Source organism: Elgaria multicarinata, chromosome 2, assembly GCF_023053635.1.
Source record: "Elgaria multicarinata webbii isolate HBS135686 ecotype San Diego chromosome 2, rElgMul1.1.pri, whole genome shotgun sequence".
Classification (NCBI taxonomy): Eukaryota; Metazoa; Chordata; class Lepidosauria; order Squamata; family Anguidae; genus Elgaria; species Elgaria multicarinata.
Window position 1 is genome coordinate 150392967 of NC_086172.1, and position 13366 is coordinate 150406332.

General features: G+C 42.6%; 1 protein-coding gene across 9 annotated transcripts in view; it reads left to right on the top strand.

The window, feature by feature from the left end:
- The window catches only part of NRXN3 (neurexin 3), a 1089604-nt gene that overhangs the window by 1065789 nt on the left and 10449 nt on the right, over positions 1 to 13366 (top strand). For 2 of the 9 annotated variants that reach the window (XM_063117928.1, XM_063117929.1), the window contains exon 18: positions 8908 to 9188. The exons of the other annotated variants lie outside the window; for them this stretch is intronic. In XM_063117928.1, coding sequence (XP_062973998.1) covers positions 8908 to 9014 — 107 coding nt within the window. In that variant the 3' untranslated portion in view covers positions 9015 to 9188. Of the gene's footprint in view, positions 1 to 8907; positions 9189 to 13366 lie in introns of those variants that run through there. 9 annotated transcript variants of the gene reach the window in all.

A 13366-nucleotide genomic window follows, 5' to 3' on the forward strand; every position in this document is an offset into this window, starting at 1 on the left:
CAGACTTTCTGCCCCCATGCTCTTGTAAATTACAGTGGGTGAACAGTGAGCTCCTACCAAAATAAATAAATAAATAATAGCTCCCCTACTGTGATTTAGAGAACTCAGTTATTTGTACACGAGACAACTCCTGTTGTGTTTTCATTGCAGTCGCAAGGACTTGTCTACCAGGAGAATTGAGTTCAAAGTACAGATTGATAACCAATGCAATTTAGTATCCACATACTTTTGCCTTGGAGCCCTGGTGCATCTAAACATTTTTACAAATACAAAGAATACCTCGGGCTCTTGGATCAATGCGTGCCATGAAAGACCCATAAGATCTCACACCAAAGACCAGACCTATTGGGATTAAAAGTCTTCTTTTGCAACGATCAAAACGAATACAGGTTAACATTGTTGTTGTTTGGCTGTTGTTGACCTTTTTTAAAGGAACATTTTTTCAGCCTTTTCGTTTGTCTTGCTCTTTGTGGTTGAGACTAACCTTAGTTGAATCCCTGTGTGTGGTGCTGTATTAGGTTTAGTAGTAGCAATATTCAGACAAGTAGTTTGAAAGCCAAAGTGGAAAAGGGTCCCATGTGCAGATCCCCCCAAAAGGTATTGGTTGATATAGATAGCAGGATCGTGGCCATGGAAGTTGGAATCCGCTAAGGACTATGTAACAACTCATGTGCCGAATCAACCAGGGATGGATGGACCACCCTGCACTCGCCCCATGTGGTGCTAGTTGCACCCCTGCACTTACCCGACCCAGGCGAGCAGAGATGGGTGAGCTGCTGGGCAGTGCACAGGGTGGTCAGCAGTGGGGTGAAGGTGTCCACTCCCTCACCAAGCACCATTTTCATTCACAAAAATAGCCCGCAACATTACAGGCTGATCTGGGGCTCATCTACACCAGGCAGGATATTCCACTATGAAAGCGGTATGAAAGTGGTATATAAAAGGCAGGAGCCACACTACTGCTTTGTAGCAGTATTGAAATGCACTGAGAACTGTTGGGGCCCCTTGACACATATTGTATACCGCTTTCATACTGCTTTCATAGTGCTATATCCTGCTTGGTGTACATATGTCATAGGCCCCAATAGTTGTCAGTGCACTTCAGTACCGCTATAAAGCAGTAGTGTAGATTCTGCAGTGCACTTCAATACCACTATATAGCAGTAGTGTGGCTTCTGCCTTTTATATACCCCTTTCATAGTGGAATATCCTGTTTGGTGTAGATGAGCCCCTGGTAATTTCTCGCTGAGCTTTGAGCCACAACTGAGTGCCTGCACCATCCCTAGAATCCCCCCCCCCCCGCAAATGGATAGGTCTAGAGCAACACAATCTCTGGGGGATCACTAGCACCTGCATGGGAATATTCCATGCACACTTGTCTGGGAGCAATCTTCACTGAACACAGCGGGACATACTTCGGAATAACCAGGGCTGCACTGTTATTGCGTCGTAAGTAGCAATGGGGGGGGGGATCCACCTGGCATGCAAAGGCAGTGGACACCCCTGCATCCCACCCCCACTAGCCCCAACAGATGCGCCCAGTGGATTTTCGCTTCGATGCTGCTAAAGGACAAAAGGGGCGCAGATCTGGGTGGAACTCAATTCAGCCCTGACCTGCGCACGCCCCTTGTCCTTTTCCCATGCTGTGTTAATGGCAGCCAACAAGGCTGGGGAAATTGCATATTTTCTCCCCCTGTAGACTTTGGAAAATTGTGTTTCTGTCTCCCCCTGCACCAGTGCAGGCCTTAAAGGCCCTATTAATCGGGCCTTTGAGGCCCCCATCAACAATGGGGAGATCATGTTCCTCCCCCCTCCCCCCGTGCTGATCATGGCCTTAAAGGCCCTCTTAAAACACTGGATTAAGAGGGCCTTTGAGGCCACAATTGGCATAGGGAGGGACGCAAGGCACACTTTCTGGCTCCTCTGGAAAGTCTGCAATTCCCCTGGCATGCCAGTTTTCATGGTTTAAAGAGGGCCTTTAAATAATTGGTGCACAGGGAAGGGAGGCAAAGCACCGTTTCCGGGGCCTCCAGAAAGTGCACAATTTCCCTGGGTACGCTAATGGCATGTGGGGGATTGCACACTTTCCAGAGGCCCCAGAAAGAGCGCTGGGCCGAGCACTCGGCTGGGCTGACTCCCGGAACAGAGCTGGCCAAGCAGCACTCAGCCAACTCGCAGGGTGAGTGCCCCGTGAGTTCTACAGTCCCTAGCTATAAGCATTCATGGACTTAGATGAAGCAGACTCTGGTCCATGAAAGCTCTGAACACGGGAAAGGCACCTCACACAACCAGTCTCTCTTTCCGCCCTCCTCCCCTCCGTAACCCTTTTTTACAACCCTGAAAATCCTCTCCAGAGAGTCAGGGGGACCTCCTGAACAGTGGGGGCTGTGTTGTATGGAGGTGTAGTGAAATGGGGAATTGCCCCCAAATTGGGCCGAGGAATCTTCTGCCAGCAGGAGTTTAGGTGATGCAAGATTCCTCTGCCTGATTTCAGGTGAATCCTCCCTGCTAGGCATGTGCTCCGCTCCGATTAGAAGCGCAGAAGCAGGAGTGAATTGGCTTGCTCCGCCTTGCCCAGAGGCGGAGTAGAAGCAGACTGCAGACCCCTAGAAGCAAGGCGAAGAGAAGCGCCCATTTTCGGAGTGCTCCGGTTTCCGCGTTCTGCTTCTATCGCCATCTTGAAACATTTCGCCCATAGGATTGCATTGCGGAAAAGAAAGGGGGATAACTATGTTGTTTTTGAAGCTATCTTTCTAAAAATTCTTGTGCTTGGAGAGTCGTGGATGGGGGTCATTTTGAGACTACTCTCAGCTCTCTGCGTGGTGCGGGTCGCACGCTAGAATTTTTTAAAAACCGGCGGGAAAAATACCTTTTCCGAAGGGCTGAGGGGCAGAGTCAACTCCCGGTCATGATCACATGATCCCAAAGTTGGAGGAGGGGATAGGCAAAACGGGTAACTTGGGATTCTGGGAACTTCTCTTTCTTAGTCTGAACGGACTTTTCCCAGTGTTTTTTAAAACAGTAGCCCCACCAAATACACAAACACAACCTGAAATCATACTAACAGATAGGAAACACACAGCAGTGCTACCCACCCTAACTTTGGGGAACAACTGAAAAGATGTGGTGCAAGGGGATGAGCTCCCCTAGGGCATCCCATGTGGACTTGCCCTCACTCTCTCCTGTACTTGGAAGGCCATCAGAGCCTTCCAAAGAGAGTAACCCGGTGGAGCAATGCCTATCATGAGTTGAAGTGACAGTTCTACTTCTTAGTGGTGGAGCAATGTCTTTCATGAGTTGGACTGACAGCCTTGCTTCTTAAAAGACTGGTTGACCAGTCAAATTGGCAGCTGCTGCTTCCCCCTCCCCTGGGCACGTCCCCCTATTGCTGGTAAAAGACAGATATAGCCTTTTTAAAAAAGTTCTTCTTATTGTTTATTCAGCAACACTGCTGCTTTTAATTCCACCCCTCCTTTGTTTATTTATTTATTTATTCCATTTTATATGCATTACTGGCTTATCCTTGGCTCACTTACTTATGCCCCCAGAAATGTCTGCTGCCTGTCTGCCTGCCTTCCCTCTCTCTTCCCCTGCCCGCCTTGCAGGGATGTTGTGTGTGTCTGGCTTTGACTCAGGGGAGAAGTCCTTCCTGCGCTCACTTGGAGTTTTGGAAGTTCCAAATCCATTTTTCAAGTGTGGAAGAAGATTCATATTAGGTTAATGATCTCTACTCCCCAATTCATGGCATGTTGGGATTTCCTTTGAAATGGCCCCATTGAGATGTCTGCAGGTTTAAGCCCCACCAAAAAACAGGGGACGATGGGACTGCCTTGAGTCTGGGCGTGCATGTGTATCCCTGGATAAGCTGTCATGGTGGCGAGTTTGAGGTTTCTAACATGCAAATTGACGGAGCTATGGAAAGGGGTGTGAATGGGGTGCCCGATTTTCATAAATTCCCCAAAAATCAGGGGATGATGGGACTGCCTTGAGTCTTGGCGTGCATGTGTATCCCTGGATAAGCTGTCATGGTGGCGAGTTTGAGGTTTCTAACATGCAAATTGACGGAGCCATGGAAAGGGGTGTGAATGGGGTGCCCGATTTTCATAAATTCCCCAAAAATCAGGGGATGATGGGACTGCCTTGAGTCTTCTCATGCATGTGTATCCCTGGATTAGCTGTCATGGTGGCGAGTTTGAGGTTTCTAACGTGCAAATTGACGGAGCTATCGAAAGGGGTGTGAATGGGGTACCCAATTTTCATAAATTCCCCAAAAATCAGGGGATGATGGGATTGCCTTGAGTCTTGGTGTGCGTGTGTATACCTCCATGAGGTGTCATGGTGCCAAACTTGAGGTTTCTAACTTTCACAGAAAAAAAGTTGTATACTTTTTTAGCTTAATGCAAGCCTATGGGGGGTGGAAAACGGAGCTCCGATCTGGATCCGGAGCTCCGAGCGGAGCGGAGCAGACATGGGCGGAGCGGGGTGGAGCAAAGCAAAGTGGCCCGATCCGCAAATTGTGGATCTGGAAGTGAAGCGGAGCGGAGGGTCCGTGCACACCCCTACTCCCTGCATTGTTTTGGGGGCTGCTCTCCCACTTTAAGGGGAGGATTTCCAGGGCTTACAGAGGGCTGTTAGGGGATGAGGGAAAGAGAAAGATCAGTTGCACAAGGTGCATTTTGCTTTTGCAATCATTAGATACAACACTTAGTCTTTAAAGTGCCACAAGTTCCTCTCTGGAAATTAGCAGTGAAAGGACCAGAAAGTGCATAGCTCATCCAGCAGCATAACCAATCCCCAAGATTTAAGATGTTGAATTCTCTTGCTCTGCCCAAATGTGAAATATTTTTAAGCTTGAGCAATGCCTGATTTAATATATTTAGCTCCAGACCTTCTTTCTTATGCCCTTGCTCTGACACTGATCTCTTTAATGACCTCAATCAAGCCACCACCACTTCCGCACTTCTGTGGAAGGGAGAGATTCCTGTATGTCTCACAAAGATGCACCAGGCTTAAATATTCAGAGCCTCCAGAGTGCTTTGAAGATGAAAAGCTGTAGCTGTGCTAAGGGTTATTTACAAAAGGCATGTATTTTACTGTGCCTGGCCCCAAGCTATGTGGCATTTGTTTTATTAATGACTTTAGGTTTTCTTCTCCTTCTTCTTCCTGCAGTGTAAGCTGTCAGGAAAAGAACATGGCTGCCTCAGGCAGGAGCTCTTGATTAGGCGAGAGGCAGCAAATATTCTCTCTGTCTGTCTGTGTGTACATGCTCCTATATTCTTTATAGCATAAAGACATTTTATAGCGAGACATGAAATGTTTACTTCATCACTCCACCCCTATCACATACAATGCCCCCCATGCTAAAGCCAATTTTTTTTCTCAACATCCATTCAGTTCTGTAGTTAATGAAAAAAAATACTACATTCATAATCAAGAAAGCTGGGGAAAAGAGGGGTGGAGGAGGGAAAGATTTACCAGTTGTGCAACCTGAACATCATTACATTTGCAAATATAATGACAGGTAACCATATAACTAGGAAGTCATCTGAATGCTGTACCCTGAATGTGCAGGGAATGAATGAAGTGTTAGCATCATGTAATAATTAGTGTGCACATTAGTGCATCTCAGTATTTGTTTTCTAAGATTCTAAGATCTGTTTTATAATAACTATTTCTAAAAACTCTTATGTGATGCATACCATCCTATATAGGGCTTGCTCATTCTCATAGTGTTGGTTATCTGTTTTCTTGTGTCACACACTGGAAGGTGTAAGGCAGCAGACTTGGGCTAGGAATGACCACACTGCAGTCTATTGTCTGAAGTCTGAAGGCCAAACCTATTAAAACAAGGAAGTGTTAAACATTTGCTGTGGGATTGCTCAGCAGTGTTGGATAGAAAGCAATAGTATTCCAGTAAATAGACCTGTGAGTTAAATGAATTCTAACTGACTGAAATGTCTGAATAGCCTGGTGGGAAAGATTATGGAGTTGTACAGCTGTTGTGCTGGAACGCAATTCTCCGGTAGGAAGTCAAGTTGAGGTGTGATTGCCCATTTGTGAAATTTCCTGAGACCTAGTCAGGTCAGAGGCTTGGAATCCTGGCAGGGAATAACACTCAGGGACTTTACCATTCAAAGCTTTGATAAAGAACCACATTACACTATGTAAAGATGATGATGATGATGATGATGATGATGATGATGATGATGATGATGATGATTTATTTGTATCCCACCTTTTGCCCAATATTCCCAGTTCTGTGTACTCTACATGCATTCTTCAAAGGGCATCTCAACAATTAATCAGCTGGGCTCAGTCCCACTAACAAAGTGATTCTATTGTCCCTGAAGCTAACCCAGCCAGGTTTCCTTGCCTGGCTGAACTTCTCCCATATGTTACTCATTCCCCCAAAGGGAACAGTGTAGAGTTCCAGTGCACACCTCCAGTAGAGGTAGAGGCCATTCTCGACATGGATGAACGGACAGTGTGGCCTTACACCTTATGACCTTCCATGGAGGTGGGGCAGTTCTCATGCACTCCCTTTCTCAATCTCAACCAGCCTGGGACACTTTTTTCAGTAAGGCATCCTAGAATATGTTGAGGGGACTTGTTGATTCTCTCTCTCTCTCCGCACATTTCTGTATTGTGAATTGGAGATTCATGCCTATGGCAATTGCCCTTGCTTTCTCAGTGGGGTCTGAAAGTACAGCTGATCATAGAAAGGTACCTAGGAATCGGAACTCTTTAAATTATTTGTTGCGTTTCTATATGCACAAGGCTACTGCCCTCCAATGGCTTCTATGTTAGCAAAGCCCGTTGGCTTATTAAGATAGTGCAGATTAAGAGCACCTCTTTATAATATGCAGAAGACTCAACCCTGCAGTCCTTGTCCTGTAGCACTGCCTGAATACAGATTTGAGACCAGTGTCTGCATATGCTGGGAGTTGCATTCTTTTATTGCCTGGCAAATTGTTCCTTTGGAAACCGGGGCTAATTTGTAGTCCAATGCTCTACAAACGCTCTTGGGAGATGTATTACTTTGTGCTGTCCCAGTGGACAATACTTTTTAATTCTACCTTCCTTAAGCACATTAATAAACTACCCCATCATTTGAAGGGCATGGAGAGCATCCACCCATGCAACTAAGGCTGCAAACTTAAGTATGCTTACTCAGGAGTAATTACAATTGTATACTTGTGGAACTTCTCTGTAAACGTACATAGGACTGAGCTGCAAGTGACCTTTTCAGTAAAGAACAAAAAAATCTCGTATAGAACTATCAATCCGGTAGACCACTGACTTTTATCGATAAAGATTTGACAACTGAGTCAATCAGGACTCTAAGGTTGGGTCATATGGCTCTGATCCCTAACTGTCATGTTATAAAGAGTTGCAAATGGATTTTCCAGTGCCATCACCAATTTCCATCCTACCTGTTTGCCCTTATTATCTTTCCCATAGCTTGCAGAGTACTCTGGAATGTGCTTTGCCCCCCCCCTTTACTGGACACTCGTGAAATTATATACCAGCAACCACCTTCTTCCTTGAATTGCCTCCTCCTTTGCTAATCTCCCTTTCCCCTCTCCCATCCTCCACTTCTAGCTTGCTGTTGTTTCTTCTACTTTCCCTAAATGCAACTTACTTTAAGCATGCATTATTATTATTAACATCCTACAGTAAAATAAAGCTACTTTATAACCCATTTGTCAATCGCAACCAATTTCTTATATATTTTCCTGTGTCTATTTATGACGTACATCCAGACTGCACGTTACCCCCATATTTATTTATTTATTAATTTATTTATTCTTTTTAAAAGTAATGACAACTAGCTTTTTTTTAATTAAAAAAAAAAGCAAATGTAAAAGGGAGGGGTGGTTTTTAGTGACCTTTTTTTCCTGCCAAAGTTTCAATTTAAAAAGAAAAATGGAATTTAAATCCATTTTTTTAAAAAAAAAAATAATGAAAAAGAATTCGAAATGATAAAAGTGTCCCTAGACTGCTTTGTCTGTTCCTTTTTGGTGTGTGCATCTGGTTTGTTCATCTTTGAAAGTGTGTGGATTTTTCTTTTCTTTACAAGTAATCAAACAAAAAACTATTAAAACCCAAACAGTTGTTCTCTTATCCCTTCTTGCTGGGAATAAAGTGCTCTTTTTTTCCCCTCTCTCTTTTTTTTTTAAGTATGCCTATTTTGATGTCTTTTCTTTTCAAATGTTGGATTTCTATCTTAGATTTGGTTTGTTCCAATCTAACAACATAAACATTATTGAATTGTTTTCTGATTTTTCCCCCTCTACCTCCTTCTTTAAATAAGGGACTACCTCAACTGCAGAATCCTACAGCCTTACTTTTTTAAAAGAAAAGAAACGTGTTCCTTTTTAAAGCATAATTGCAACATCCCTTAAATTTGGGATAGAGCCAAGGATCAAGAAAGCACTACAAAAACCTTGGTGCTCCTGAGCAATCATGGTTGCATGTCCTCAAACCTCCCATATTTCAAACTGAACTAATACCCAGATATTAAACACATAATAGACACTGGAAGAGAGTAACACCAAGAGATGAAGCTGAGCAGGGCTGCAGTTGAAGTTGCTCCAATTCGTATGCATAAAATCTAGTTTTCTTGTTTTCTTTTTTTAATCTGGTTATTATTCTTATTCTTAGTTTGTATATTTTACTGCTTTTTAAGTAGGGGGAAAAGTTTGAACTGTTCTTATAATTTGAGAACTTTAATGAAACTGTAATTATTATTATATTTCTTAAGTGATTTTTTTGTAATTTGCATGTTGAAGAAGTTGCAGCTTAGGGTTTGTGAGATTGTCAATGTTAGAGTTCTGTTCTTTCTTTTCGTTGATGGGCATGAATATGCTCATTTGTTTTTGTATATTGCCCATCCCTTCCTTACAGCCAGAAGCTCTAATGCTGCTAGATCACTCCGTTCCGCACTTACATGGACATGGCAACTGACTTACACATTCACTCCCATCATTTTCATCTGTGTAGTACACTCATAGATCGTACATCCCCTACTCCATCCACCTGAGGCATCTTTTCATCCCATAAGTCCCCCCCCTCACTCTTCCACCCACCCTTTCTTTAGCATCATTTAAAATTTTATGTGCAGTCATCCATTCCTTAAAATACACACACTCCAAATTCTAGGAAAAAGAAAAGAAAATGTTTTTTTTAATAGATCTATCTATCTCCAAACAATTTAAAAAAGAAAGAAAAAAAGAAAGTAAAGGCGAATGAGTTGATTCTCAAACACCATTGAAGGTGTGATCCGCTGAACATTGCTTTTGTGTAAATCCCATTGGTGTTGGGATTGCATACAAGCAGTGGTTGGGGAATTGCACTTCTGATCTGTACAGATGGGAAACAATCAAACACAAATTCTGTAACGATAAGGTATACAGCTTTTTTTTTAGTTTTTAAAAATCATAACACAAGAACGATTGTTATATATATAAAAAAGCAAAATTCTGAATTTACAAGAAGAACAACAAAAACAGTAGGAAAAACTTTTCAATTCGTTAAAGTGCAGGATTATTATTATTTTTTCTTTTCATGTTATGTGGTGTGGATGTATGTGTTGTTGCCTCCCTGTATCACCCTTTGTCGTAAATATTATATTTAAAAACAATGAAAATAATACACATTTTAATAAAAAAAAAGTTTTCTAAAAAAGAAAAAAAAGATAACAACAGCAAAATACAAAAAAGAAAAAGTTTCTCGAATGTGGCAATTCTGCTTGTCCAAGAGCATTCTTACACAACTTTCTTTTATAAATTTTTCTTTCATGCCAAAAAACATGCGGGCAATTTGTTGATGTAAGTTGACGATATGAAATCAACGTGGTATGATGCTTTCTTCTGACTATTTCTATATGTGTATTTAGTATTTTTTTTTTAAGAAATTATGATTTTAGTGGTTTTTTTCTTGTATGTTTTATATTTACAGTTATCTTGGGCTTTCTCTTTTTCTTTTACAGTAAAGTGAATGACTTGTTATTGTTGCTTTTAGTTCAGAGTTTTAACCTTTGCTGTGGATTTATTATTATTTTTCAGTATACAGTTATTTTTGTTTCTATAGATGTATTTCTTGGTTTAATTTTTGCAAGATGTTTGTTTTAATATTGGCTTTTATGATCTGCATTCAATGTGTATTGTTGATAATTACATGATTGTACTTTTGTAGGAGGGGTAACAGAATCAGTGGTAGTTTTCCATTCACGACCAATTTCTCCCAAGTAGAGTTCTTCCTTTTTAACCCGTATGCTTTGCTTATCTGGCAGGAAAACTATGCACAGAGGAGCAAAGGAAATCTCTCTTACATTTGGCAAAAAGGCCTTCATGACCTAAAATCCAGTTGTTGCATTCCTACAAAAGGATTTACCCTATTTTCTAAATTTCCCTTCTATTTTGGTCAAGAACATACTCTCAAGTGTATTCTGCAAATACATCCAACACTATGATGACAGTAAAAGATTGCACCATAATATCTTTCACCGGTATAACATTTTCTAGTTCTCTATATCCAGACTGCTTTGCTATCGAGATTCTTCTTTCTAACATGGATTTTTGTAAAGCCGATGAGAAGTGATAACTTCCTTCAGTCAAAACAGATGGAATATTTTAAAAGGTTAGAACATTTGCATGCATCAGATGCAATAAGGAAAACTGGCCAGAAGAACTAATGTTAATCATCTGGAAAAGGTAATTCCGTTGGTTAGTAACCTGTAGTTGTTTTACCTAAAGTACTTTTTTAAAAAAGAAGAAAGAAAAGAATGATGGCATATAAGAAAAACATATTTGGTAAAGAGGAACAGATCGAAGAGAACAATGTAATCTAATTGTTGGTGTAATCTAATTGTTACACACATCTGACACAGTTGGATTGATGAGATACCTGTGGCAGGACCCTCTCTTTCTATCTATCTATGTGTATACAATCCAGCAAGATAAAATTAAAACCTGATTTCTTTTCTGTTCCCATCACCACCAACCCACATGCAGGACTTAATTCAAATCAGATAAAGCTAGCAGAACCTTATATTTATATAGGGCCATGTTTAATGAACTTCAGCAATCTGCTTTTGTTCAAATCAAGCCCTAAGCAATTTCAGGAATCTGAGCTACCAATGAACATCCACTTCATCCACTCCAAGCACTTTCAACAATGCCAAGTATAGCAGTTTGGTAATATCTTGTTATTAAATCTATGGGGCAAAGGACAGCAATACAGGATATGGAGCAGCAGTCTCATATCCCAACACACACACACACACACACACACACACTGGGAGTAAACACTATATCTGAATATTGAAAAAGAAAGGCAGGCCAGAGGGTACCACAGCTGCCAACTCATGGTGCTAAAAAATACACCAACCATTACTCTGATTAGATTTAGTATTTAACCTAAAGTGCCACCTGGGTTATCATCACCAAATTAAATGAGGAATGCAATAAAATGATATGTTTCTTTATTAAACATAAAGAGCTACACTAAGGCCTTTGCTAGACCTATCTGAAAATCCAGGGGAGAGGAGGGGAGACCTTGAGTTGTGAATAACGCGAGATCTCACCCTCATTTACATGCAAGGCGTGACGAGTCCAAGAAGAGAGGCGTCGCACCCCCCTCCCTTTTTTAAAAAAAGGGCCGGTTGCGCATGAGCGGAAAGGTAAAGTTTTTGTTTTTTAAAATGATTTCCCTGCTCCCCACCCCACCCTAGCCCCGATGGGCGCAGCGGCTCCCAGCTCCGCGGGAGTAATCTCACAGAGCCAGGAAAAGCTGCAGAAATTGGGCCACATGCTCGCGGTCTCTGGGTCAGCCCAAGACCACAGGAAAAACCAGGCCCAAAGTGTAGGGCTTTATCCCGGGGCCAGGGAGGGATAATTCGTCCCTGATCCCAGGATCCCCTGTGCGACATCTGGATGCACAGGGGCAATCCCGGATATCAGCCCAGGATAACCACTGGTCTAGCTAAGGCCTAAGTCTCAGTAATGCTCACCAAAATTCAGGAAAAGTTACAAAATCCATTACTGAAGGGACAAATTAATGATCACTCAGCATTTAAAGTCTACCACTTTAGAATATATCACATGAGTTTGCCAATCCAGTTTTAGAAGAATATTCATTGACTAACTCAGCTAACCAAGTAGCACATCCTATAAGTACATATGTACACACATCACATTCACCTAAGAGACTGTGTCTATTTAATGGTGTTTGGAAGGGTGACCCAGGGACCATAGGACAGAGAGGGAGGTCTGCCAGTGCTGAAGGAGGTCCACCATCACAAGCCTTCCCATTCGAGTCGAGTGCTCTGCACTTCTACCACTGGTGCTCCATTGGCAATAACAAGTAAAAAGGGGCATTCTATGGCCTTCTCAGAGGAGGCTTTGAATCCACCAGATCTAAAGCCCTCCCATTCTTCCAACATGCCACTGAAATGGGGGAGAGGAAGTATACTACTCCTGCAGCTGGCATACCTATTTTCCTTCCCATTGTCCCAAACTTCTGTCCTTTCACTGTGAGACTAGGCACACTTGGGGTTTGGCAGTTCCTCCACCTCATATCTGTCCCCTCCTGCCACCAGAGGATTGCCCTTCCCATGTATAAAGACACCCCTCATTGTAAAACAAGTGATCTCATACCAGGCCTGTTATGGTTAAGATGTATTAATTGTGAGTTAACTTTTGTGTCAAGAAGTAGTAATGGGTTTGAACAGAATGCTGGACTAGATGGACTCTTGGGCCATTTCTACACCAGCCCGGTGTAGAGGGAGGGAGGGGGGAGGATCTTGCGATATCCTGATTGCGAGATCGTCCCCTTAGTCTAAATGCGGGCATGACATCCCGGGAGGAAGGAGGGTGTCGCACCCACCATTTTATTTTATTTTTTAAAGGAGCTGCTTGCACATGCATTCCAACAAAAAGTCAGCTTAAAAAAAAAAATCCCCGACCCCGCTCCCCACTACCACCGCGGGGAGGAGGAAAGAAGCCGTGATGGGCGGCCACAGCTCCCGTGGTCTTGGGACAATCCCAAGATCGTGGGAAGAATTGTATTTTCCCAGGAAGTACTTACCCTTGGGCAAACCCATTCTCCTTCATCCTGGGAGTCCCTGTGCGTCACTTGGATGGACAGGGACTCGGCTGTGACCAGCCTGTATTTTCGGGCTGGTGTAGAAATGGCCTTCGTCTGATCCAGCATGGTTCTTCTGATGTTCTTAATAGTGCCCACATAGTTACTCCTAGTTGATTTTTTATGAAAAATGGCTCCAATATGGATGCCAGAATAAACAGCAAGTTATGATTTGGATATTGTAGTCCTGCTGGTGTGGACAGTGTCTGATCATTCTACT